The sequence below is a fragment of the Neodiprion fabricii genome, chromosome 7, assembly GCF_021155785.1.
Source record: "Neodiprion fabricii isolate iyNeoFabr1 chromosome 7, iyNeoFabr1.1, whole genome shotgun sequence".
NCBI lineage: Eukaryota > Metazoa > Arthropoda > Insecta > Hymenoptera > Diprionidae > Neodiprion > Neodiprion fabricii.
In genome coordinates, this window is record NC_060245.1 from 17,598,029 (window position 1) to 17,622,905 (window position 24,877).

Genomic DNA, 24,877 nt, shown 5'->3' on the forward strand with positions numbered 1-24,877 from the left:
TTAACAAATCAGCTGCGGCCATAGCAACCCTAGGGCAAAAATTGAGCTGCTTCAACATGCATCAGTTATACACATTCTACGCTGCTCTGTCGTAAGACTTGCGTTCGTTATGACTCGATCAATAATTTTTCATAGACAATACTACGAACGTCATATCGCATTTCACCTATAGAGAGTCTGCTACAGAAATAATAACGACTATGAATCCGATGTATTCGACAAGGGTGATTGTGAGAAGTGCAGATAATACTATTCGCATTTTAAGCTCTCAGACTGGAAAGCAAATTAATCTGCAAATATTACCAAAGACTTTGAATCTGGTATCAATGACATACAGTGGAAATAGAGGTGGGTAATAATCACTCCACATACATTAGAAAAATTTGACGACCGTTAAAAATGTAGTGTCCTTTGATTACAGAAAGATTATATACAATCATATTAAAAACTGGCGAGGTTCTTGTCAGCAATACACAAATGAATCCAATGGAATTCAAGTAAATGTCACTTTGCATTACAATTCTCAACATTGATTCAGATAATAATGTATCTTTTATGCAGACATGTTTGGGTGTCAGATAGAGATGTTATAACATGTATCACGGCATATGAATATTACGAAGAAATTCGAGGATACGATTGCCAACCACAAAGTAATTTATCGCATCAGGTAGAGTAACAGGCTCAGTATAAACGACACTAAATTTCTTACCGATTGTCTCTAGATCCAAGAGTGATTTACCCAAAATATACCCTAATTTTCGTGGGAACACAGAATGGGACTATTTTAAATGTCGATGAGCCAAGTGGGAAACACGAAGGCACATTCGTGGTGAATATTTCAAAATTAAATATTGGAAAATAATTCCGTGGTAGTCATTTTGATAATTATATTTTCATATCGTAGGCTCACAATGGACCAGTAACAAAAATATGGTCATCGACCATATCACGGCTTGTTGTATCTGTGGGAGCGGACAAAAGTGTTAAAGTTTGGCGAGTATTTCCTGACTTGGAAGTTCCATTAGCCTTGGCACACTCGGTTTATTATACAGTTCCGATAACGCACGTTGTTAGCATGGGGTGAGTCGTGCCTTGACTGCTTGTACTTTAAATTTGACAAAAAACCTCTGATTAGAGGCCAGAAAAAAATTATTCTTTTTATATAAAACGTTCTGAAAATTACACACATGTATGTGTAATATTTTTACAGATCAGTAATTTGCATGGCGAGTAGCAGTCCTCTGACTCCAATGCATCAATTATTCATGTACGACATGGTGGAATCAGGTACCTGATTGTCAATGTTCAAACTGCACAAATGACTTTACATTAAATTATCTGTTAGTTCGAGTAGATCATCATTCGACGAAAGATCATACAGATTTGATAGTGGACATAGCAGCTTCAGAGTCCCTCCAAATCTGTGCAACGTCCTCTATGGACAACACGATACGTCTCTGGGACCACCAGAATATACCTATTAAAGTAAGAGTCCAAAATTCAAGCATGAGTAATTGAATGCGTATGTAACATCAATATGAGATGGTTGTTCAACTTTCAGGTATTAGAAATAAACACATGTGCTAACAGCATTGCTTTCTCCTCTCAGCGAGGAGATATCGTCTTTGGCGCTGGGAGACACTTGTACAGAATTTCGTATTGTCATTGTAAGAATGCATTACTCTGTACTAGAAAAAACAAAACACAGATATCAAGAGTTTATATTCTAGTTCGTTTTCAAACCATTTATGAATCGTTACTGAAGTATATTTCATTGGGCAGATCTGTCCCCAAAATACAGAGCTCGAATACTGATGAACGGAATACCTGAAGAAAATGAAGAAGAGATGATACCTGAGAACAAAGACTACAGAGTCTATGAAAGTATCGTAGATCGAGAATTTTTGTTACATCCTGTTAGCAGCGCACCCCTTGGATCATTGGACATCAGTGACGGTGACGCACCTCGCTTGGAATTAATGATCCAGGGACAAATGTGTGCTCAGCTACGACGTAGAGATCAGGGTATGAGGAAACCTTGTTCATATGATGGCGATTTACATGTCAAATGATGTGAGATTATTAGCTTAATTTGAATTTCAGATGTAATTAGTATAGAGAAAGGTGAAATAAAGGCGGTGAAATTAGTGACAGGAAAGTCGCTCATGAATCAAGAAGCCTGGGAAAAATATCTCGATGATATATTGGGAAGATCGAATAAAACAAGCACAGAAGTACCGCCATATGATGTTTGGGCTATGGTTGAAAAGTACAAAACTGTGAAAAGATATTACAACAAACCTGGAATATTCAAAATGTTTTATGGTAAGGATCGAGATCAAAATACAGAAGTTACTCAATAGCTATTAAATACCGTTAGACGTACATTTGATGTAGATCGTCATATCGATGCGCATAATACCATTAGTATTTTTTAATATTTTTCGATGGAAATCAGGTTACAGTATTGAAAAATTCCCGGAATATCCAGAAGCTGTACCTGATGAAGTACAGCATCCGCATTTGCGATTGTTTGGCTTCCTTCCAAATTCAGTAATCTACAAATTATTTGACATTGAAGATGTTGAACCGCCTCCGCCAGTACCAGAGCCGCAACCTTTGCTAAAATATGAATATCCTCCGGAGTTTCTGGTAATTATTTAATTGAATGTAGAAAAAACTTTTGATTATCAGAAAACAGTCAGTCTCGGTCGTGATGTTTTTATTCCTTAATCGTTAGTTGAACCAGCTGCATGAAACAAATTCGTCGCGTTTAGACTCAAACGTTGAAATGACACCGTCACAACTCATAAATCTAACAAATGTTAATGATATTGATTCAGAAACAACAGTACTCAGAGTTTCTGTTCGTGAGTATAATATGCAAATTACAACAATAATATTCACCACTAAATGTGTGTGTTTGTAACTTTTTGGGAGTAATGATAACACTTGTTCTTATGCAAGCTGTAGATCAAAATCCGTTTCTAAAAGCAGCACAATCTGTGTCTCAATACAGATATAATTCAAAGATGAAACGTTGTAGAACACGAAGAGGTGAGTTGAAGAATAATGCGTCGTTTATGTATTGTTGTATCATATTTTTCTTGAGAGAAAACGTTTTCAACCTTCCTCTTTGCTTATCTGTTTTCAGCGTATCATGATCGTGTTGACAAAAAAAAGACGTGCGTGAAAAAGACATTGAAAAGAAAGAATAAACCACGTGGTAAGAAATTAGGGATACCTTTGCTATGGGTATAATTCTTTTGAAGCAGTAATTTATTACTCGTTGTTTTTGAAAGACATATATTTTCATTTGACCAGATGAAATTACTCCAGAGGCATTTTTATTTCTCAACGAATTTGTCATGTTTAGTTCATTTAGATTATTTGTCGCAAATATTGTAGGTTCCGGAATCCCATTGACTATAGAGAAAATAGTTAATGAAGATCAAGAAAAACTTGAAATGATCTTGTCGCAGAAGATAACGAACGAACCACACATAGATGATTTTTACAAGGTGTTCAGTAGTTTCAACTTAACACATACAGAAATTTCTGCAATTACTTTTGAATGTGGTAAAGTTAGTGCAACAAGCCCAGAATCCATACTTTCAACATGTGAAAATATTTGCGGTAATTTGAGAATTTCTAATATTTATTATTATTAGTTATCCTTCCGGTCACTCCTTATCAATTGAAATGTTTGATCGTTCTCGGATTCTATGATAGGTGTCAAAAAGAAACATCTGATTGTACATAAGAGGACGAAATTCAAAAAGGCATTGCCTTCAAAGAAGAAAAAAAATAAAGAAAATTGTCGCGAGGTTCGAATATATAAATGGAATCGTTAATTCAATTCAAATTATTTTTGCGTACTGTGAGTAATAACATATGTCAATATGTTTTAGACAGTACGAGAAGAATTCTCGAATATAGATGATCTTGCTAGATTGGGAATAAAAGAAATAGTTTTACAACTGGAAAGCATTAAACAGACAATTAAAAATAATTACGGTTCCATTTCAACTCTTCATGATAACAAGGTAGTACTAAAATATTCTAAATGCTGTTTAATTGTATACAATTACTACATATTTTCCACAGATCAAAGATACTTTGATGGTGCTTCTGGCCAGGTTTGTGAACAGCCCATCTTCGTTTTCAGTAATATTAAATTTACTGAATGTCATACCAGTAAACAACATTGACATCATCGGGTTTCTCTGTACAATTTTCATAATTACATCACGTCGAATAATCAGGTGATACATATGCAAAACTTACTAAAAGCTCCAGCTGTCATGGATGTGAAATGAGCATTGAAATTATTTAAATTGAACTTATTCACGCGTCTAGAAAATCGGTCCTAAAATATTTGAAGAATCATGGATTACGAGATCCCCAAAAAGTACTGGCCAAACAGTTACTCATGGTAAAAAAGGTGACAGATACCACAAACTTGTTTGAGGTGAAGAAATTTGTTTCCCGAATGATCAGTGATTGGATCTACACTTTGGAGCGACATGTTGTTTTAATTGCCAAAGATATCAAATGTAGCGACAACTTCGAGCATGTAAGATTGATGTGGTATTCAGAATAAAAATATAAATGTCGCAACGTAGTTTGTTCCGAATGTTATTTTTGATTGTCTCCAAATTTGTGCTATCAACTCAGGTCTCTGTGTGATTGACTTTTAATTGGAAATAAAAAGATTACCGGAACTTAACAAGACATTTAGTAATTTTGTTGTATGATTCAGGTGAGAAGTGCTGTAAAAAAAGAGGGAAATCCACTTGCAGCAGAAAAATTAAAAAAAGGCAGAAATTTAGATGCAATTGATTTTAAGGATAACGAGTGCGCAAAAGAAATTGATCAAATATATGAAAAATGGTGCCACACTGATATGCACGATGGTTGTGGTAAGAAGCATAGATAAGCTTTGAACACGATTTCTTCGAACCTATTTTACCTAACAAAGATTGAATATTTTCATATTTGATTCTAGTTACCTGGAAAGATTTGAATGAAGAAATAGTTTTCTCACCAATCGAAGGAATTAACTATTTTTGTGAGATGAACATCGAATTTTCAAACATACCAAAAGATCCCCAACAATCATCCCAGCATACATGCGGAAGACATTCCAAATGCAAAGCCAGTCAGGTATGTAAAATCGATATAATTCTAGACAAAAATATTCATAACAGTGAAATACAATTTACAAGATTACTGGATAACTGTAAGTATTACTATGATATAAACTAGGAATCAGACTTAACGAAAGTATGTTATTTAAAGTTGGCAATTCTTCGGTGTAAAATTACTTGATACGATTTAATTCTTTTCTCATTACAGGTCAGATCGACCTATACGAAGTAAATGTATGTTACAGGATTAATCAAAGAACCAGATTGACAAGATTGTATTACAGATTGTTTGAGAAGAATTTGTGCTGCTCAAGAGTTCGAGTTCTTTATGGATATAATTTCTTGCCATTAACTACTTGTTCATTTCCCAAGATACGACCTAATAATTTTTATACTACAAAACAGTAACTTGATATTTTAAAAAAAGTTGAAATGCGGATTTGCTTTTCAAAATATATGTATACATATGTACAAAAATTTTATGGATAAATGTGAATTAATTTTTCCCAACATATTAATAACTTACAAATCAGGTCATTCTTCCTCTTGAATACACTTCTCAACAAGATCTCTCAAGTTAGGGTTTTCCATTGCAGCGGCGATTCGTTCTTTGTCGTTTATTTGTTTGTTAACTAAAATCACATCACCAAGTAGTTACGACATATGAAAAAGAAATTACACACTTCCATTAAAAAATAACCATATCGTTATCTGTTTATTAATGGACAGCCATCAACATCTACTCTCTAAATTTTGGGGAGTGAAATGTCACTTTTTTGTGATGAAAACCGCGCTACTCTGACAAAAGTGACATTTTACTCAAAGAAATTTAAAGAGCTTCCTGATTTTTTTCCAATTTTTTCTGCATTTTTATAATAAATTGAATGTCTCAGTTTCTACTCCGCAAAATTTAAAAAGTAAATAGAAGAATTATTTAACACCTTTAATTTTCAATGAAAACAAAAAAAACGAAGAAAAAATAAAGGTTTTCCTGAAAGTTGTCCAAATTCGTGTCAGCAAAAATTAAAGAAAATTCTAATACACACTAGTTTTCATCTGAAAACTTAGAAAAAACTGTTTTAAAACATAGATTGAGTAAACAGAGAGCATTACTTTCATCTTCTGTTGCATGAGCCCCTTCCTTGATATAGATATCCAGTTTGAACGAAGCGATTAAGTGACGTTCTAATTTAACACGGATACAGAGACCGATGAGCGTAGCTAAGGAACAGTGTGGTACTGTTGGGTTAAACTCAATTCGAATCACTGAAACACCTTTTGTTGTCGGTTTATTTATGTAGACGCAATCCTCATACACAACATCCAGTTCTTCAAGGGTTTGGGGTTTTTCGGGGTCTTTTATTGTTCGGAGCAAATCTAGAAACATTTGACATGAATTGAAAAACGAAAGCAATAATAAAAGAATAACGTTGAAAAAATTTATGATAAAACAACGGATAAATGACAATAGTAGATTAGAGGTTAGAAGAGAGATTTGATCACAGATTACGCAGAACTTAGGGAAATATTTTATAATTATAATTCAAGGTTACAACTTATATATTATTCGATGATTTGGGCAAAATCACAAACCATAAATAGTTTCCCTCAGCTCATTTTCATCCTTCAATAATAAATTGCTCTGGTTTTTAGCTTTCAAAAGATCTTCTGGGGTGGCCATAACTCCGTACGGCAGTATGCCTTCCTTAACTTTGTCCGATAACGACAATTTACGAAAAAACGATAACATACTTATTTTTCACGTACCAACAAAAAATAAAAAAAAATTAACACATATAGGTATATGTACTGTTACGAAATCAAACCAATTTCGAGCGGTGTGTACAGATTTCCAAAGTCCAAGTGGTCCAAATCATCCAAAACTACTCGAGCTATCATGAACTATCAACACTGGTCGCACTCAGCTGCACTGATTAACTTCGAGTCACGAACTGTATATTCACATAGATTGACTTCAAGTAAGTTTCCAGAGAGGCCCCATGACCGAACTAGACCCAATGTTCACGGGGAGCAAAATACCGCTGCAGCAAGCAGCGCGGTAGCGAAAAATTGCCCGTAAAAATGTGTCGGCAGCGGCAGAGTTTTCACGAAGTTCGATAAAATGTTAATTCCGTCAAAACATGACGGAATGCTGTCAACGAAATTCGGAATCTGTGAAATTTTATTCATTGCGATCCGTTGTCATCCCGATCTGTCGATCCGTCGTTACCATGCAACAACACCCTTATTAGGGTACGTTCCAAACTTAACTGGCAATGCAAAAAACTCCCTAGCTGAGAGGCAGAGCTAATCACGAACCCGGCAGTGCAAAAGAGACAAAAATTGTTGACAGCACCTGACAGCACTAGGAGCTAATAACAAATCGGGACGCACCCTGAGTTCAATTGGGTATGGGTTCAGGTTCAGGTGAATTCAACGTAGTTAGCGCTCATTTCACCCAATCCCAATCCGAGTCGGACCAGATTTGAACCCTCGGTGGAAACATAAGATAGCGAACATGATTACGTATTTTATTAAACAAATAAATCAAGTTAGGAATATTATTTGGCCTCGCAAATATTCAATTTCATTGTTTATTCGCAAGTATATTCGAATCCCACAAACAGCGGCTCGTTACTAAAGACCAACTTTGATCCAAATAGGATGTAAAAAATCGATCACATTTCATCAATTTAGCTCGACGTGTTACATAAAGTTTATAATTTCTTTTCTTCTCTTTCCTAGCAATTAGCGCTACAGTAATTTCTCGTTCATTCTCGTCAACACCGTATGACGAATCATGCTACACATGATTTCTATCAGAAGATGTAATGCAGCACGGATAGCATGGAAAAAAATTTCCACCCATTGTGTGAGCCGCGACCATTATGACCGCAGGGTAGGAATTTAAAAATGCGTTCTAATCTCGAAGGTTAAACAGAGAAATTAAAATATTCTTTAACGACGCGTTTATTCAACGGTGTAATCTCAATTTTAAATTTTATAAGAAAAATTTCATAGAAGGTTGAACCCGTTTGTCCAATACCAATGCTGTACATTCAAAAGACGGAGAAGCTTGCATATTCGTCGGATCTAGGTTAGGTTACGTCGAATCGAGTGAAGAGCACAAGGCATATGTGATAACACATCTGCACACACGCACACATAAACACAGCTGCAGCGGAGAACCGTCAAAGCAGAAATGTCAAACATCATGTTTCACAAAAGAACTTCAGGGACCCGGTAGACGTTCGGTGTTTTGATAAAAATTGCTTACTCGCTGCCAGTCGTGATACGCAATATCATCAACGCGTTCAATATCATCCACCTAAAAATGAACGTCGAGGAAAACAGGTTAAGAACGTTTTCGGACTGGCCGTCGAACGCGGCGGTCGACTGCAACCGCATTGCCAGGGCCGGATTTTACTATACGGGTCGGAGCCTTGAGGTTCAATGTTTTTTATGTGGTGGCAAAATAACCGAATGGAATTATGGGGACCAGGTGATGGCTCGCCACCGTCAGCTCGATCCGAATTGTCCCTTTGTTCTGAATCCATCTAGCACTTGCAACGTACCATTAGTCTCATCGCCAAATCCTCTATCCTCCTCCTCGTCATCATCGTCGTCATCAGTCTCTCGGCAGCAGCCGAACAACCGTAACCCGATACCAGCCGTATCTGCAGCCGTAAGAAGAAGCCAGGAACCGAGAGCAGAGTACAGAACCGAGGCTCAGAGACTGAGATCGTTCGTCAATTGGCCTGTGCCAATGATCGTGTCACCAGAAAGCCTTGCCAAAGCAGGATTTTATTACCTTCAAGAAGCCGACATGGTAGGAAAATGCTAGAACATTCAATGGTTTGCTCGTTTCTTTTATTTTTGGATTATCATAATTGAAATATAACTTATATGAGTGTATAGTTTATTGATATCCTTTTTTTTTTCTAGGTGGAGTGTGCATTTTGCCGTGGTATTATCATGAAGTGGGAATCTGGCGACGAACCTGACAGAGAGCACAGAATTCACTTCCCAACCTGTGATTTCTACCTACATAGAGAAAATAATGAATGTAAATCATTCTTATCGATTTGCCGGGTTTTCTAACTTTATCAGCAGGGTAGAAAAACCACCTCTTTTTTTTCCAATCAATTATGTCTGCAGGGCTTGTAGCCGATTATTTTCCTCGCGTTTGATTACTTGTCCTTGCGTTTTCAATCAAATGGTAACTTGGACTAGATTTTTTTTTTGGTAATATTTACATTCGCAACAGCGTTGTATGAATGGTCGAAAACTTAAAACAATGAAATATCAAGAATAGTGCAGAGATCTGCTAAATGCAAGTAGTATCGGTGACACTTTTTCATCAATTTTACCACAAGGTGAATCAGAAAACATATGAAACACGTATAGAGTATTTTAGCTCAGTTTAATTAACCATGAGACTTTTTTTTACATATACTACTAGTTTTAATAACAATATCTGATTAATTTGAGAGACTTTCATTTCCGCATTCTCAAAAACTTCCTTTCTATTATGATAATTGTATCAAAAACATTCAAATTCAATATTTTCCAATCGCAAAATATACTTGCAGGAAAAAAGGTTGAGAATAATTTCAAATTTAAAAAAAATACTTCATGTCAAAATTAAAAACTTGCAAAACTGTTGTTCAGACACAATTGATGTCCTCAAAAAAATCACACATATGTAGCTCGATAAACAGTTCAATAACCCTAAAAAAAACTGCATTTCACAACAAAAATCATAATTCAGACGGATGATTTAATATGGAACAGTCAAACGAAAATATGAATGATTCTCTGATTCTTTGATTTAACAAAATAAAGCCTCGCCATTTTGTTTTTTCAATTTTATGCTAGGGGTTGGCTAATAACATGTTTTTCTTTCAACACTTCAGAATCTGTAACTCAGGAATTATTAATGAAAAAATATTCTGGTCACGTATTATTCTGGGTTAGCGCCCCTTTTAAGAAAGTGCTCAACAATATCATTACATTTACAACACAGTTGCCTAAATTGATAATATTTTGCACTTAACTAAGTGGGGTGACACTGGGACCACCATCTATTTATTATTCAATCTAGTTTTGCAATACAAAAGTTAATAATAACTGTTCTGGCAATGTCATGAACGTATAGTATAGGCATTAAGTTTGGCGATTATTTTACAAACAAACAGTAAAATGGGTGCAGGTAATTTGATAAAAATAAATTTAAAGCGAATAGAACTGTAAATTTTCTTCGATAATATTGCAAGAAAGACTTGTGCATCAAATATGAAGTAAAGTGTAAACTAACAAGAAATAGAGTGAAAAATATCTGCCAATAAAATGGTGTAAAAAGTTAAACCAGAGAAAATCTTGAGATATGATTCCAACGCTATTTCTAGACAAGATTATTTACTGAACTCTTTTCTTTGATTAGTAGTATCTACAGAGAACGTGGAGTTGGGTAATGTGAAATTGACTTCAGGGACAGAGTCAGACTTAACGGAGCTTGGAATTCAAGCGCACACCGCGCCTCGACAACCCAAACATGCCACCTATGAAGGTAGATTACGAACATATCAAGGATGGCCTGAAAGCCTGAGACAAACCCCCGAAATGTTGGCTGATGCAGGTTTCTACTACGTCGGTAAGTTTTTTAACAAATTATTCAAAGACGATAATGGTTGTCGAGATATCAAAAATCAATCTCAACGAATTCTTGCAACTGTTTGAATGAAAAGTTTGGGACATTGATCATTTTGATCTGCAAATCTTCACATTCAATATGTATAATAGGGGTTGAGGACCAAGTCAGGTGTTTCTACTGTGATGGAGGATTGCGTAATTGGGAAGCAACGGATGACGCATGGACCGAGCATGCCAAATGGTTTCCAAAATGTGGATTCGTCGCTCTAGTTAGAGGACAAGAATTCATCAAACATTGTATAGACAATCGACCGCCTCTAGATCCTTCGGTGCGCTACAATCATGTTATACATTATCTTCAAATGACCAATAGCAGTTCCTTAGCAGAGCGTCCAGCAATCCAAAAAGTGTAGAAATTTAAGGGATTTCCAATTTGCAGACAAGTATCAAGAAATTTCTAAAAAGTTTGATATTTAAACTGCGCACATGCTTGTATGAGTGTACAAAGATTTAATGTAGATTCTTGGATATCTTTTGGTGTCAGTACCATAATATGTAATTGTCAAACTAACCAAATTGAGAAATCAATTCTTAAACGGGTATATACCAATAGACAGTTGAAAAATTGGATGTATTTAGAGAATTTATATCTACAATCAATTATTCAATCCTATGGAGGTTTATTTCATTTACAAGTATGTATGTACATCAAGCGTCATTTACATATTCTCATATTTATTATAATAAATTGATAGTTATTGGTTAAATTTTATTTGTTGTTTGTTGAAACATTGTTATTATTGACTATAACATCAATCATTTCACTCAGTGACACGTTTTGGCTTGCCCACGATATCCCAAAAAGGGCTTAAACAATTTACTTTAAATTTGGAAACAGTATTCATGGATAGTTTTTTTGCTCTTTGCCTCATTCCGAATTTTTGTATTTTATTTAGATGAAAATGGTGACACTTGAGGTAGAACTTCGATTTTTTTATGTACTTAACAATGAATGTGTGATAATTTAATAAAAAGTAGGGTCATAGAAAAGAGGTTCAATTTTTCAAAAATCTTATCTTCAAATTTAAAGTAAATTTGATTAAACTGTTTTTGAGATATCGTGTTTACTGCAAAACATGTTACCGAGTGAAATAGTCGACTTTACTGCCAATAACAATGCTTCCTATCAATTGATTCCAATAAAAAAAAAAGATCTAAATGAAGCTCGATCCGTGTACTTTAGAATAAAACAAACTCTCGAATTAAATGACTGGTTCTTCAGATATAAATTCCCAAAATTCACCCACGTTTTTAGCCATTTACTCGCACAATTTAAATTTTCGAGAAATCTTCCATCGCCATGCTGCTGGGCTTTCTGATTTGTGTTGCAACCTTTCGTGATATAACGTATTTTTTGAATCTTCGCAGATATTTGCTGGAGTGGCAGACAATGGATCCGGTGACGTAAGAGAAACTCATCCACCCTCGCTATCAACGGTTACCCCGCCAAACATACGCAGCGTCACCGAAGCTGAGATTGAAGAGTTACTCAACACAGCTCCTGCATTGGTAATTGCATGAAATTGTATAAAGTACCGCAATTCCTATATAATTTCTATATCCTTTCTATTTCCTATATAATTTCCTCCTAATAAACTTTAAATAAAGTAAAAACCAAACCGTATGTAAATAGATTAATCGTATAACGAAGTGGCAGGAGTATTAAAATCGTCAACAGATTTATAGCAGCCTGCTATCAATTCCGGCAGGACATTAGGTACAATCCGGGGAAAAACCATGAACATACCATTTGACTTTTCAGCACATAATCTCTTAGATTCTCCATAAAGCACTTGTCTTGTGTGTTAGGACGAATCTTTAATTGATTAGACCACAACAACCGTAAATTACTGTAACTAAATTTTATTTATCCTAAATATTGTAGGCAGCACTGGAAATTGGCTTACACGTTGGAAGAGTCAAAGCAGCGCTTAGACAAAGAATTGAACAAACAGGTATCCCATTCACGAACGCCGATCAGCTTATCGAAGATGCGCTTCATGTGCAGTTCAGAGAAGATGGCGGCAGGTGAGTTGACAAATTATATTCTGTCATAAAAGAGACATTCCATCAGATATTGGTTAAATTGAAACATTTCATGTTCGTCTTCAGGTCTGACAATCATACTCCAGAGTCGCCATCAGCAGAATTGACTAATCTATTAAACCAAGTCATAGCATCAAGAACATTGAATGATTCGGATAGCAACGGGGAGCAATTCAGTGGAGAGCATAGAGTGCAAGAAAATATGCCACAAGGTGTTGATCGGGGTGAAGATAAAGTCATGAATTCCAAATGCACGGGAACGGTGGATGGAAACGAGAGTTCTGTGGAAATCAAAAAACGTGAATCTAGCGAAAGTTGTACAGGTAATGCATTGAAGCGTGCTTAGTAAATTTTTTTTCCAGTTATAATTTCTATTATCTTCACGAAACCTTCGAAATTATCTTCCAACTGATCTGCTGTTTTTACTCTTCAGTTTCCCTGGAGGAAGAGAATAGAAGACTAAAAGAAGCTCGATTGTGTAAAATCTGTATGGACAAAGAGGTGGCAGTAGTTTTTCTACCGTGTGGACATTTGTCAACGTGTGTTCATTGTGCCCCGTCTTTGAAACATTGTCCAATGTGTCGTCAAGAAATTCGAGCCACAGTCCGGACATTCTTAGCATAATTTCCATGATATTATTGGTGATATACCAAACACCTAACGAAATTGTATATTTTACTTCTTATTATTGCTGTTTTTGAGCCAATTTTTTCATAGCACCAACCAAAATAACCAAAGTAAAAAAATGTGAATTTATTATAGAAAAATGAATGTTTTTTTTTTTTTTTTTTTGCAAATTATTTTCTATACTTCGGATCAAATCTGTATGATGGTGATCATCATAATTTTTATTTACTGAAATGTAAGTACTTATAGATCCTAGTCGTCGGTAAATCATAGTTTCCAATATTATTCTCGACAAATTGAAATATTTGCAAGCAACCATTTGACGTTGATGTTAACAAAGTTATAGAAGGTAGCTAATTTACACGAACATTTGGAACACTGATCATGCAATTGTTCAACCTAAATCGTCTAAAATGTATACTAAGAAATATCAAAAGCTGTTCCATAGTTGTAAGAAGACATGTTGATATATACTACTTTATCATAATATAATCAACTGAGATTGCACTATTTATTTTTTTCCGAGATCTTTACATACTAATTTATTTTGTTGAATAAAATACTATACAGATATAATTATACTATTAAATGTTAAATCGAGCTATATGGGCTAAATAAACTATGAACATTATTCATCAACGATTCATTCCGAAATTATCATTCCCAGCATTTTCCAGACGAACAATTCCATTCTCAGAATTTATCTCTATCTGGAAAAACAACTCTCCTTGAATTTGTTGTTCATAAGGTTACTGCCGAACGATCGGTGATAGCTTATCATTACAGTGTATGCTGACATTAAATATAAGATAAGGTGTTTTTCAAGATAGAGTCGTTAGCAACATTCCGCGATTGTTTGAAATTTTCCTACAATATCCCTTAGAGGAAAAAGTACAGGACATTCACAGAAATACGCTGATATTGCAAAAGTCTCGAAACTGAAAGATCAATTTAGTTATATGAATAATTTATTAATCAATCATTTTTTTTTAGCAAAATTGAACTGTTATACCACAATGCTATTACAATTATGCTGCCAATGGTGCTAAGAATACAAAAATAAGCAATTTTAAGATTAAGACCATTGTTGATTCGGAATAAAATTTCAAATAATTCTTCGTGAATATGATTCACACACACACCGCAAATACCAGAGGTTGTATTGTGTGGTTATCAGACAGTGTACCACATAAATACGGCGCTCTTGTTGTACTGTCATTCAGTCACTGGGTACACAAGTGTTTAGAATTAATTGTATGTTTACAACCTTTTAATTTCCTTTTTTGTGAATTCGACTTTTTTCTGGATCGCATCAGTAAGTACATACACCGATTCTTCAACCTCAATTAATATACTTTGTATATATTATATGCGCATGGATTGAAAAAAATGGGAAAGAGATGTGATGAAGGAACTTCGCTTTACATTTCGTACAAAAATTACGACAATGCACTAGAAATATATTTATTTTACATATTATAAAAGTGTTGTACTGTTAAATGAAAAAATAAAAGTTTTTCGTATTCGGCTCGATTTATTTATGTATTTTTTTTTTTTTTTTTTGTCAAACTCTCAAATCCAATCTTCAGAACGATTTTATCCTTAATATTTTTTATACTTGAAAGCTCTCGATGTCCAGCCAACTGCAAAAATTTATTAGTGATTCCATTTCAATTTCACTAAAAGTTCAACGGTGGTTAAACTATAAAGCAGGAAAATTGAGGGAAATTGATTAAAAAATTTAGTGAGATAATAAGCATTATTATTTATATTTGCAGCGGATCTTTGTTTCTCGTGCTGCCGTTTAGCGGATCGTGGTTTGAAATTGTTCGAATTTCAAATTCTGCCGTAACGACCAACATCAATTCTCCCGCGACTCACGTGGTAAGGTGTCAGCTTTTTGATCGATGGCCTAAAATCTATCATAATTTCGTGATAATTAGCTCCGAAAATATGAAATAATAATTAAAAATTGAAGAATCTCATAGGACCGATGAGAAAATCGACCAAAGTTTAGACATTTAGGTATATCCAAAAAATACATGCTTTCAGTGTGCACGCGGCGTTGATTAAAGGCAGGCGCGTAGTTAGGCGATCCAGAGATTAGCGCCGGGCGATAGGTGCGCTTTATTATTAAAATTGTAAATTGATAACGAGGTGATTACATCAGGATTACATAAAAAGCAGGGCGTACGTGAGAACTTTCATGCTCACAATATTAACGGATATTTTGAGACGCAACCACTGTTCACGTGTTCATATCTCGGTTAAGTATCACAGGGTGTGGCGCCTTCCACATCCGTTCCTATCGCTGTCGAGCATACCATATTTTCAATTTAATATATAAAGCTCAGGAAAATATGATTATTAACAAGACAAGAGGATCTGTTTTTTCCTTCATTTGATAACCGCACTGACGGCCGTTGTGGGGACAGAAACTCCGCGATATTCTTGCACGGCGTCATTTTTGAATGATGAATACATCGACATACCTCGAAGTATAATTCGAGCGCCAAAAAAGACGGGAGGGGCCCAAGGACAATGAATACATATAAAGACATCGCTTGAAATGAGCGGATGACGGTCGATTCTAAGAAATTGTGATACGCAATATATTGCAGCTTCGTTCATTTATATTTATTTTCGCAATTTACGCCTTTAATCGCTTCACTCGCGAAAATATAATAATATCCTTCAATATATTGCATAAAAGACACCTGATGCCCCTTGGATCGTTTCCACGTCATTTATAAATGATTTTTCATCTATTACGATTATATTGCGTCTATTATACAAAGCGAATAATTAATCCTTCTGTAGCTTACATATATTTATCTATGTGTTGCCGACGTAGTTGATATTAAGTGTGATTGTTTAATCGTAGAGCCAGGCACGGAGTGCACGGACGCATGTCATTTGTTTTTTCCGATATTTTTTTGAAAACGGTTTATTGCAAGAAACATTGAGAAAGACAAATAAACAGTGGATCAACTGTTTTGAGAAATGTAAAATATAATTTGATTTGTAAAAATATAATGTTCAAAATTCACAAAGAATTGCAGATAGGTAAGTCATCATTTTACTGCGGATTTTTTCCAGTACATAATATTGTAGATAAAAATTCTACCGCAGTGCGATAACGAATATTGGAATTTGTGCACGATTATACAGCTGATTGTGAGTGAATGACCCCGAAATATATTATATATTTTCTATGCATACAATGACGAACGAATAACGAGGAATTTAACGGATGTACAATATCTGACCACATATCTTCGTAAATAAAGCTGATATTTTCGCTAATCGTATTACTCATTCTCATTCATTTTCATTATCTAAGTCCTACAGCCGCAGACCTGGTTCATCTATTAATGCGCAAGGTCTTGCACCTACTAATTATCACATGCAAAGTAATTTAAACAAGGCTGTGATACAGGGGAAAATCGATTTTTAGGGCGATTTGTGCTGGTCCAGAAGGGTCGAACGATCGCATGCTCCGACTTATAACCGATACGAGAACTTTGCGGTCCGTCTTATCGATCCCAGTCGACGTCGGTAAAACAGAACTAAAAGCGATCGAGCACACGGAAATATTTACTCAAAAACCTTCCCGCGTGAATGTTCGTGCTGTGTTACAAGTCCACGATTTCCTCAGTGACTCGTTGAACTGCAGCATAGTGAAACGATCGCGTTCGTTGCTCGTGTTCGCCTCACGGTAAGCTTGCATGGCCTATAATACTATTTTAAAATCGCGGTTATAAAATTTTTATCTCCGCCGGAAGTTGAGTGATCATAACGCGCCGCCAGCTAGGTGTGTCATACAAATATTCGCTATACTCGGCAAAAAAAAATTATCGCGCGCCACGATGTTAAAATTACCAGTTTGAACAGCCTTTGTGTTAAATACCAAAAGACTCGGTATATATATAATCTCCAGTCAATTAAACAAACTTCGAGCCGTGACCGATAGATTCGCAGAAACGTCAAGATAATCAAACCAATAATATTATTTTCTTGAGAACAGTCTACAGCTTATATCGATGACACTTCACACCTTATCGTCGATACGTCGATAATCGCTTTGTCCGCATACAAAATCACCCGTTGAAATATCGAACGGAATCAGAAATTACGTCGAAACGACAGATGGTGTAGTTTCGTTCTCAATCTTTCGCGATAGTGGTTACGCTATCTGCTATCCATTCGTTAGTTAACGATTTTTCGACGCTCGAACATGCACCCGCCATTTCAAAATTCAAAGAAGCTCGAGGGTGGGCAGGAAGGGAGGGGGAAAGGAATTCCTCTTTTTTTTTCCTCGAACTGAGACCCTTTCCGTTGGGCTTCCCAGCACCCGTCAATGGGGCCTTTGTACCTAACGCTCGACTCCGTTCGTGTGTTTGTACCTCGTGTATGAGAGCGTGTGACTCGACGTCACGTCGCGGTGAATGTAAATAACTTAGCCTGGCTCGTATCATTATTGTTATAGACAAGGCACGCAGCTGTACACGCACACACAAACACAGCTATACCGTTGGTTGCACACATTGTCGGGGCTTCACGAGATTCTGAATAATCGCCCACGTCATCGAAATCCTGCCGGCTGGTGATATGCGTAATGAAATCATGCATTCTGCCATATCGTTTCTTTTCATTCCTTTGCAATCATTTCCTGATTGTTGTTAAATTATATCGTTTCATGTACTACCGGTAACTAATGAACGTCAGCGTTCATCAATCGGTCGTCTATATACCCTTGTAAATATATACCTACCGTATGCCTTACATGCATGCAACATTCATCCTCGGCATGATCTCGTCTCACAGAAAGAAATCCCGGGCCGTGGTATGCGGAGATATAACATTTTCACACACACAACGCTTTCACATCCTGTTGGTAGGGGAATGATATGTCGGGATAGGTTCGTGGCTACAGAGCTCAAGAACTCTGTAATCTGCTTCGCAACCGACTGAAATTATCGTCGTTGTAATTTTTCGAAATAATTATCCTGGAAATTGTATCATGCTGTTAAACGTAGAAGTGAAATCGGTTTTCCTCAACTCTCACTCACCAGATATACCACAAAAATTATAAATAAGGAAATAAAATATATAAATGTAAATTTTCCATATTTTTCCTCTATTACCAACGTTCTCGTAGATATTTCGAAACAAGAAAAAGTCGAGTCTTTCATAATCACTGAACATTAATCGTATATTTTATTTAACCGAGATGTAAAACACCAGCGTAGTTGGAAGGACAGTGTCAAATTTAATCGGCACCGTGACTGGTAAAGGTCACCTTTTTTTCTCCGAACTCATTTTATCCAACATTATTCATATCTAGAGTCGAGGTAATCCCTATATACGGATCATCAAATGCGCGTCAACTTGATTCCGTTCTGCGTGGGATTCCGTAATGAAAAGAAAAGAAAAAAAAAGATAGAGAAAAAAATAAGCCGTATTTGCTGAACATTAACAAAATACCACAATGCTGGGTTAAAAACCCCATATAAGTATATTCCCAACAACTATTATATCCATACATAGTATGTATACGTTTGTAGTAGTTCTACGAATTGAGAACGGAATACAGCGGATAACACTCGCGTATAGGTCACATACGGTAAAAATCTATGATAAATCGAGTGATTTTGTCGGAAATTTTATTACTTGTCCGGTTCTTCTGCAAAATATGTAACGTTTTTACTAACAACGGTGAGTAAAACATCTACAGAGTATGCGATAAAAATTGTATAAATAGAGAGAGAGAGAGAGGTGAGAGAGAAAAGGTCTTGATATGGTTGATAGGACGCATCCTGACTACCCACGGCCGAACTCGAGAGTTTGGCAACGTTGCCGGATCGAAAACTTTCATTCTGTTCTTGTTAGGCTTCGCGCGTGTGTGCGCCTATGTACGTACAAGCCCGCCGCTACGCCGTACGTACGCTCGCCCAGGCGCCTCACGACCGCTGCAACAACCTATAGTACGAGAACGAGACGCCAGGCAAATTCAGGCGGTAGTTTCACACAACCGCACCACTCGATCCCGCTCTCTCTCCGCTTTGTAAGGCCTGCGCGAAGCGCGATCGTCATAGCCGCATACCCGACATGGAAGTACCCGAGTCCTCGCGCGTTCTGCTGTTTTAAAACATTGATAAATTCATTGTAAATTCACCTCGGTCATCGATCATTCTACGTACGTATTTATCGTGCCCGATGACGTCTCTGGAACAATAACAAATTTCAAAATTACCGTAAGTTTATTGTTTCTTTCCCTCGCCGCCAGACAACCTATTTACTTTTTATTTTCTTTTTATTTTTATTGTTATTATCATTATTATATCGTTTCTTACAACACCTTATAATTGCGAGATCGCGGTACGTGTATTGACAAAGGCAAAAGTTGGCCGTGTCCGCCCATTCAAGCTCTTCCCCCATCCCCACCCCCCCGATCCCCTCCTCAACCCTTCTTTACCACTATTACGATCCCTTCTGGCGCCTCTTTGCGTAAAAATTAGTCGTACATCATTTTTGCCCCGGATGCGGACGGATGTTTTGTACATGCATACGTGTTATTGTCGTTTAATTTTTATCCAAGTACCGGAAACTAAAGAAAGGTCACACAAAGTACGTTTTTGATTCCTGGGGTTCGCTTTATTGTAGAAAGAAGCAGCTGCGGCGATTTATTCAAAAGCGATGATACGGACTGTGTCGGCCTGTGCTAATTTAACGACAAAGAAAAACCGTTGATGCAGATTCGGACTTCTAAAACTCGAACTGAAAGCAAGCAAGAGTCTTTTTTGCTCATTTTCAATCCGTTAAAATTTCAACTTAATATTTTTTTTTTTCTGTTCTACTTAACACCAATTACTGCAAGTCCAAAACGTTGTTAGAACAAACAAAGATGATATACTAGAATCAAAAAAGGAATGACATAAGCACACAATGAGTAATACACAGAGAAAGGTGGGGATTCGAGTAGACAGAAATGCGAATGCACCGCTTCAGCAATAATAATAATATTAGTTTTCTTCTTGTTTGTCTTCAGATTCAGGTAAGCACCACAAAGATTGTCTTCAACACATTCTTTGCACACTTAACTGCCTTCAAATGACTGATTGCTATCAGTCTCGTTATGGTGGGTACTCGGCGATGAACACGCCCAGGTTCAGAGACTCGCTGCCTTACTTTCAACCACCCCTGCCGCCGTTACGTTGTGAACCTCCCGATGAAACAGACGATCGTAATGATTTCCGGTTTGAATCTGCACGTAGAAGAAGCTTCGCAAATTGGCCGGTCAGGTTCATGGATCCGAAGAGATTGGCGGAGGCCGGGTTTTACTATCTCAACGAAGGTGATAAAGTAAGGTGTTTCGAATGTAAAATCGAAATTTGCAAGTGGGTCGAGGGTGACGATCCTCAATTCGAACACCAGAGATGGTCCGAAAGATGCAGATTTGTCAGGAGATTACCGTGCGGTAATGTACCTTACGGCACTGACGGTGCAAACATTTTTTCTGCTCCTCGAACCACAGACGTCTGTGGCCCCTATGGATTCAATGTTGAGTCGGAACTTGGACCCGACCTCAGCTCATCCCCACCGAACCTTCAGCATACCGTAAGCACTGCAACCCTTGGGAGCTGGGGGATCGGTGTGCCCAAGGAGCCCAAACATCCACAATATGCCAGCCGCGACGCAAGGCTAAGGACCTTCAACTTGTGGCCAAAATCTATGAGACAGACGAAAGAGGAATTGGCTGATGCAGGATTTTTCTACACTGGCAAAGGAGATCAGACACTCTGCTACTACTGTGGTGGTGGTCTTAAAGATTGGGAGCCAACTGACAATCCATGGGAACAACACGCCCACTGGTTTTCCAAGTGCTTTTATCTATTCATGGTAAAAGGACAAGCCTTCATTGACCAAGTCAAAGGTCTCACCAGGGAACAGCCTTCAGCCGAGGTGAATATTATAACTTGCACCTTCTGCTGTCAAATAAAAAATATTTTTATGCCGAGGGTCATTAAATCAATCACTTTTGGAGAAAAACAGTGTATCACTATTTGCCATTTCGTGATTTTGTAATTTTCTTTTCACTGTTATAAAACATTTCACTTACATTGCACCACTTTGTAAGATTGTGAAAGCATCGTTGGAGCGGGAAAAACTAATATCCAGGGTGTTTGTAAAAGTTAAAAGTTTGAAATACAAAGTGCCTGTTAAAGTTGGAGTTCAGTAAGAATGTACGTTTCCTTTCACAAAGTGCACAGAAGAGAATATCCATTGTAATGGGTCTAAATATTTTAGACTTATTTATCTCATGCGAGTTCTTGAATACTTTTTTCAAAAGAAAATGATAGCTGGACGCAAACTTGAAAGGCTACTGTTTATTAAGTAATTCATTCTGCTTCTAGGAAGCACAGAACTTGACTCTACCGAACTGCATAAAGAAGGTGGAGAGGCCTATAGAAGCTGAGCCTGAACAACATTGTCCAATTGCTGAGAGTGGCGAATCTGGAGAAAGTTGTAGTAAAAGTGGTTCATTAGAGTTGGGATCACATAAAAGCGAGGGTTCTATGCATCACAACCTGGAGAATGATGAAAAGAGAGCGGATGACGGAAGGCTTTGCAAAATTTGCTACACGGAAGAACTGGGAGTTGTATTTTTACCTTGTGGGCACATGGTAGCCTGTGTCAAGTGCGCGCCAAGTTTGACAACTTGTGCAGTATGCCGGAAACCTTTCACAATGACTGTGCGGGCTTACATTTCATAGCTTTTCATCATAAAATAAACTATAAATTCAACAAAATGCCAGAATAATGTCTAGCATTACTATACCTTTCGCCAAGACATGACTCTTGGCATATCAATGAAGTGAAGGCACAGTTCATCAAAGTTCAAAGACATTTTGTGATTTATTTTCTTTAGTTGCCAGCTGTTCTTATTGTCAATCAAGATACTGAGAGCTGGAAGTTCGGATTGATCAGTCTTGCTTTAAAACATTAGACGCGTCATCTTTTATGTTTCTTTTCTTTTAGTTTTTTTTATTCCGTTCAAAACAATATTTTTTTTTTCTCTGTGTCCCGAATTCGTTTTTCTTTTTCTCTGAAAATTTGATGAAGTTTATATATTTTGTATCTAAAGAAAAAGAAGAAAAAATTCGTAATCTTCAGCATATTCGGTACATTGTTTGTGATTGAGATACATTTCGTATCAAATATGTAATTGTGCCTCCGGCGAAAAATTACAACTGCTTGTGAAAATACTAACATGTTAACAAAATCAGTAACAATATAATTCTCGCTATACCTTTATACTAATCGATCGATGATGTAATGTTCATGGCTTATATTCATACTGCACAAAACACTATTTCGGTAATGAGATTTCTGTAGCAATTATATGTGATTCGGAAAACAAAGGCAATTGGACAAAGTAACATGAACAACATTATGTTTATTTTATTTATTTTTTTTCAAAAAAATGTTAGTGTTTTCACTTTAAATGGGGAAAAATAGCAACTTGACTCTTGACTATGTACATATTCAAAGCACAATGATCTCATGAGAAATTGTGATTGGTAATTACTTACCACCCGGAATATTATTTTGGTTTAGAATTTTTTTTTTTATTTAACGTAGTGATACAAAAACATAGGAGAGAGAATTAAATTTTCAAAAGCATTCACACTCACTTGTATATTACCAACTGGCATTTGCGGTATCATTCTAGTAAGCACTTAGTGCAAAATAAACAAGATCAAACTGTACACGTTGAACCAACTGTACAGTAAATAAATTATTAACTTTTGATCTACCTTAATAATTAAGCATTTAAGCAATTATTTAATTGATGATTTTTTTATTTATTTTATTTTTTTTTTTTTGCTGCTTCAATAATTTAAGGCTTTTATTCGCGGGAGTTGGATCCATGTTCCAAGGGACACCGAAAAAGGAATATAGTATCACACAAACGGTATTTTAATACACTTTAATATCTAAATAAAACGCCCACTGAAAGCACTTCAAACTAGGTAGTATTAACAATTTATATTTAAAAAATATCACAGTCGCTATGAAACATAGTAACTCGTAAAACTGAAACTGTGAATAATTTTAGCTATTAAGTATAACAAGCAAAGAAAGTTCGTCAATGGCTCGATAACCATACTTAGAATATAAGCACTTAGAAGTCCCAAATTTAATAAGGACCTTTTTTAATAGCTTTTTCAACTTTCAGTAATTAACGAATTATACAATTTCATAAGTGCACAAGATGGTATGCCGGGTAATAATATTTTGGTTTTAATAGAATAACAAATTGCGCGAATACTTTTTTTTTTCATGAATAAATAAACGCATATAACCTGTCGTAGAAAAACAGTATTATTAATTTCATGTACTATAAATATAAATTTAGGAATATCGAAATCAGAAATTATTCGCGACATATTATATTTAGTGAATTACCTTCAACTGTGTAATTATCAAAAATGTATATCTATACTATATGACTACACTAAGTATAATCTTGTATTCGTATACATTTAAATAAATACCGAAACAGAATTTCCTTGATTTTTATTCTCCTTTGATAACAACACCGGTTTTGGTAAATAATAATAATAATAACCACTGACCACAGTCGTGTTTATTAAGCTACCTCAATGCTTATGCTCCACTGATTTTTAGTTGAAAATTATAAAGTTTATATACTATCTGACTGGCACCGAAATGTAAGATTTAATTTCTCAGACAATTTAATATTTTCTCTCCCTATTGATAATTAATACAAGGCAATGTTAGCTTGCGCACTTTGATACGAAAGGTTGGTACAACTATTATTGCTCGTCCTTGTTCTCACGGAGAAAAAAACGGAACTTTAGTGGAAATTCTTGCTAAATTGTTTTTGGGTACGATTTTAAGGTTTCTAAGCCAGGTAAAAATCCACGAATACATAGAAGATATTGTTGAGCGGTAAATGAAGAATGTTTCAAGTACTCCACAGACCTCTGGCATTCCAATGATCATTTTTTCCTTCAGGGCTGAAAAACGTAGCCGACCAAACCAGTATCCAGCACACTAACGCAGCAGCATCATAATAAACTGGTTTGCTCGGCCCTTGGCTGCATTCCTTTCCCACGAAGGGCGTAGGCTACTCACGGAGAAACTTAACCCGTGATCTCATCCAGTACAAGGAATTCATTCACGCTAACTGACGCAGGTCATTTTCTACAGCCCACTGTTGGGATTGTTTTGCAATGATTTTCTCATCAAAATCTCTTTCAATTTAACACAAACTTTCAAAACAATTGTCCATTACTGCTATCCCTGAT

The 24,877-nt window shown here is 36.2% G+C and overlaps 4 protein-coding genes across 19 annotated transcripts; 3 read left to right on the top strand and 1 right to left on the bottom strand.

Moving 5' to 3' along the window:
* Positions 1–879: 879 nt before the first annotated feature.
* On the bottom strand, positions 880–7,104 carry LOC124187233 (MIP18 family protein galla-1). Of its 8 annotated transcripts, none has more exons than XR_006871801.1 (6): positions 6,747–7,103; positions 6,267–6,530; positions 5,680–5,785; positions 5,016–5,190; positions 1,582–2,625; positions 880–1,480 (listed from the first exon to the last, which is right to left on the bottom strand). XR_006871801.1 is itself a non-coding variant. In XM_046579639.1 (4 exons), the coding sequence occupies exons 1-3, from the start codon at positions 6,901–6,903 to the stop codon at positions 5,688–5,690; spliced, it is 519 nt and encodes a 172-aa protein (XP_046435595.1). In that variant the 5' UTR covers positions 6,904–7,104; the 3' UTR covers positions 4,062–4,229; positions 5,680–5,687. The 8 variants fall into 8 exon arrangements, 2 of the variants coding, with proteins under 2 accessions (XP_046435595.1, XP_046435594.1); XR_006871798.1 differs by having other exon boundaries at positions 880–1,108; positions 1,191–2,625; XR_006871800.1 differs by lacking the exon at positions 1,582–2,625.
* LOC124187061 lies at positions 1,381–5,385 on the top strand. The gene is made up of 14 exons (XM_046579309.1): positions 1,381–1,488; positions 1,565–1,670; positions 1,786–2,028; positions 2,107–2,328; positions 2,462–2,655; positions 2,744–2,873; positions 2,971–3,060; positions 3,158–3,258; positions 3,915–4,049; positions 4,111–4,268; positions 4,363–4,579; positions 4,766–4,925; positions 5,012–5,169; positions 5,362–5,385. Exons 1-14 carry the CDS (start codon positions 1,441–1,443, stop codon positions 5,383–5,385), a joined length of 1,986 nt encoding a protein of 661 aa, XP_046435265.1. The 5' UTR covers positions 1,381–1,440.
* Positions 7,105–7,666: 562 nt separating the features above from the next.
* LOC124187221 (baculoviral IAP repeat-containing protein 7-like) lies at positions 7,667–14,169 on the top strand. Of its 3 annotated transcripts, none has more exons than XM_046579611.1 (8): positions 7,667–8,982; positions 9,099–9,219; positions 10,645–10,806; positions 10,956–11,134; positions 12,234–12,374; positions 12,751–12,893; positions 12,978–13,234; positions 13,345–14,169. In XM_046579611.1, the coding sequence occupies exons 1-8, from the start codon at positions 8,488–8,490 to the stop codon at positions 13,533–13,535; spliced, it is 1,689 nt and encodes a 562-aa protein (XP_046435567.1). In that variant the 5' UTR covers positions 7,667–8,487; the 3' UTR covers positions 13,536–14,169. The 3 variants fall into 3 exon arrangements, with proteins under 3 accessions (XP_046435567.1, XP_046435566.1, XP_046435565.1); XM_046579610.1 differs by having other exon boundaries at positions 7,668–8,982; positions 10,600–10,806; XM_046579609.1 differs by having other exon boundaries at positions 7,670–8,982; positions 10,597–10,806.
* A 479-nt stretch (positions 14,170–14,648) lies between these two features.
* LOC124187223 (death-associated inhibitor of apoptosis 1) lies at positions 14,649–24,110 on the top strand. Of its 7 annotated transcripts, none has more exons than XM_046579617.1 (4): positions 14,740–14,853; positions 15,317–15,422; positions 20,590–21,503; positions 21,956–24,110. In XM_046579617.1, the coding sequence occupies exons 3-4, from the start codon at positions 20,652–20,654 to the stop codon at positions 22,313–22,315; spliced, it is 1,212 nt and encodes a 403-aa protein (XP_046435573.1). In that variant the 5' UTR covers positions 14,740–14,853; positions 15,317–15,422; positions 20,590–20,651; the 3' UTR covers positions 22,316–24,110. The 7 variants fall into 7 exon arrangements, with proteins under 7 accessions (XP_046435570.1, XP_046435573.1, XP_046435571.1 ...); XM_046579613.1 differs by lacking the exons at positions 14,740–14,853; positions 15,317–15,422 and adding exons at positions 17,018–17,256; positions 18,028–18,140; XM_046579614.1 differs by lacking the exon at positions 15,317–15,422 and having other exon boundaries at positions 14,649–14,853.
* The last annotated feature ends 767 nt before the right edge of the window (positions 24,111–24,877 follow it).

What these genes read in the sequence shown, in the direction of transcription:
- LOC124187223 (XM_046579613.1), top strand. Translation starts at nt 17,033, where the DNA reads ATGCTCCGACTTATAACCGATACGAGAACTTTGCGGTCCGTCTTATCG. An exon ending in ACGTCATCGAAATCCTGCCG is followed by an intron (nt 18,141 to 20,589) that starts GCTGGTGATATG and finishes GTTTGTCTTCAG; the next exon opens with ATTCAGGTAAGCACCACAAA. An exon ending in GGGAACAGCCTTCAGCCGAG is followed by an intron (nt 21,504 to 21,955) that starts GTGAATATTATA and finishes TTCTGCTTCTAG; the next exon opens with GAAGCACAGAACTTGACTCT.
- LOC124187221 (XM_046579609.1), top strand. Translation starts at nt 8,488, where the DNA reads ATGAACGTCGAGGAAAACAGGTTAAGAACGTTTTCGGACTGGCCGTCG. An exon ending in TTCAGAGAAGATGGCGGCAG is followed by an intron (nt 12,894 to 12,977) that starts GTGAGTTGACAA and finishes GTTCGTCTTCAG; the next exon opens with GTCTGACAATCATACTCCAG. An exon ending in ATCTAGCGAAAGTTGTACAG is followed by an intron (nt 13,235 to 13,344) that starts GTAATGCATTGA and finishes TTTACTCTTCAG; the next exon opens with TTTCCCTGGAGGAAGAGAAT.
- LOC124187233 (XM_046579639.1), bottom strand. Translation starts at nt 6,903, where the DNA reads ATGTTATCGTTTTTTCGTAAATTGTCGTTATCGGACAAAGTTAAGGAA. An exon ending in GCTGAGGGAAACTATTTATG is followed by an intron (nt 6,531 to 6,746) that starts GTTTGTGATTTT and finishes AAATGTTTCTAG; the next exon opens with ATTTGCTCCGAACAATAAAA. An exon ending in TCATGCAACAGAAGATGAAA is followed by an intron (nt 5,786 to 6,266) that starts GTAATGCTCTCT and finishes ATGTGATTTTAG; the next exon opens with TTAACAAACAAATAAACGAC.
- LOC124187061 (XM_046579309.1), top strand. Translation starts at nt 1,441, where the DNA reads ATGGACAACACGATACGTCTCTGGGACCACCAGAATATACCTATTAAA. An exon ending in ACCAGAATATACCTATTAAA is followed by an intron (nt 1,489 to 1,564) that starts GTAAGAGTCCAA and finishes TTCAACTTTCAG; the next exon opens with GTATTAGAAATAAACACATG. An exon ending in GCTACGACGTAGAGATCAGG is followed by an intron (nt 2,029 to 2,106) that starts GTATGAGGAAAC and finishes TTTGAATTTCAG; the next exon opens with ATGTAATTAGTATAGAGAAA.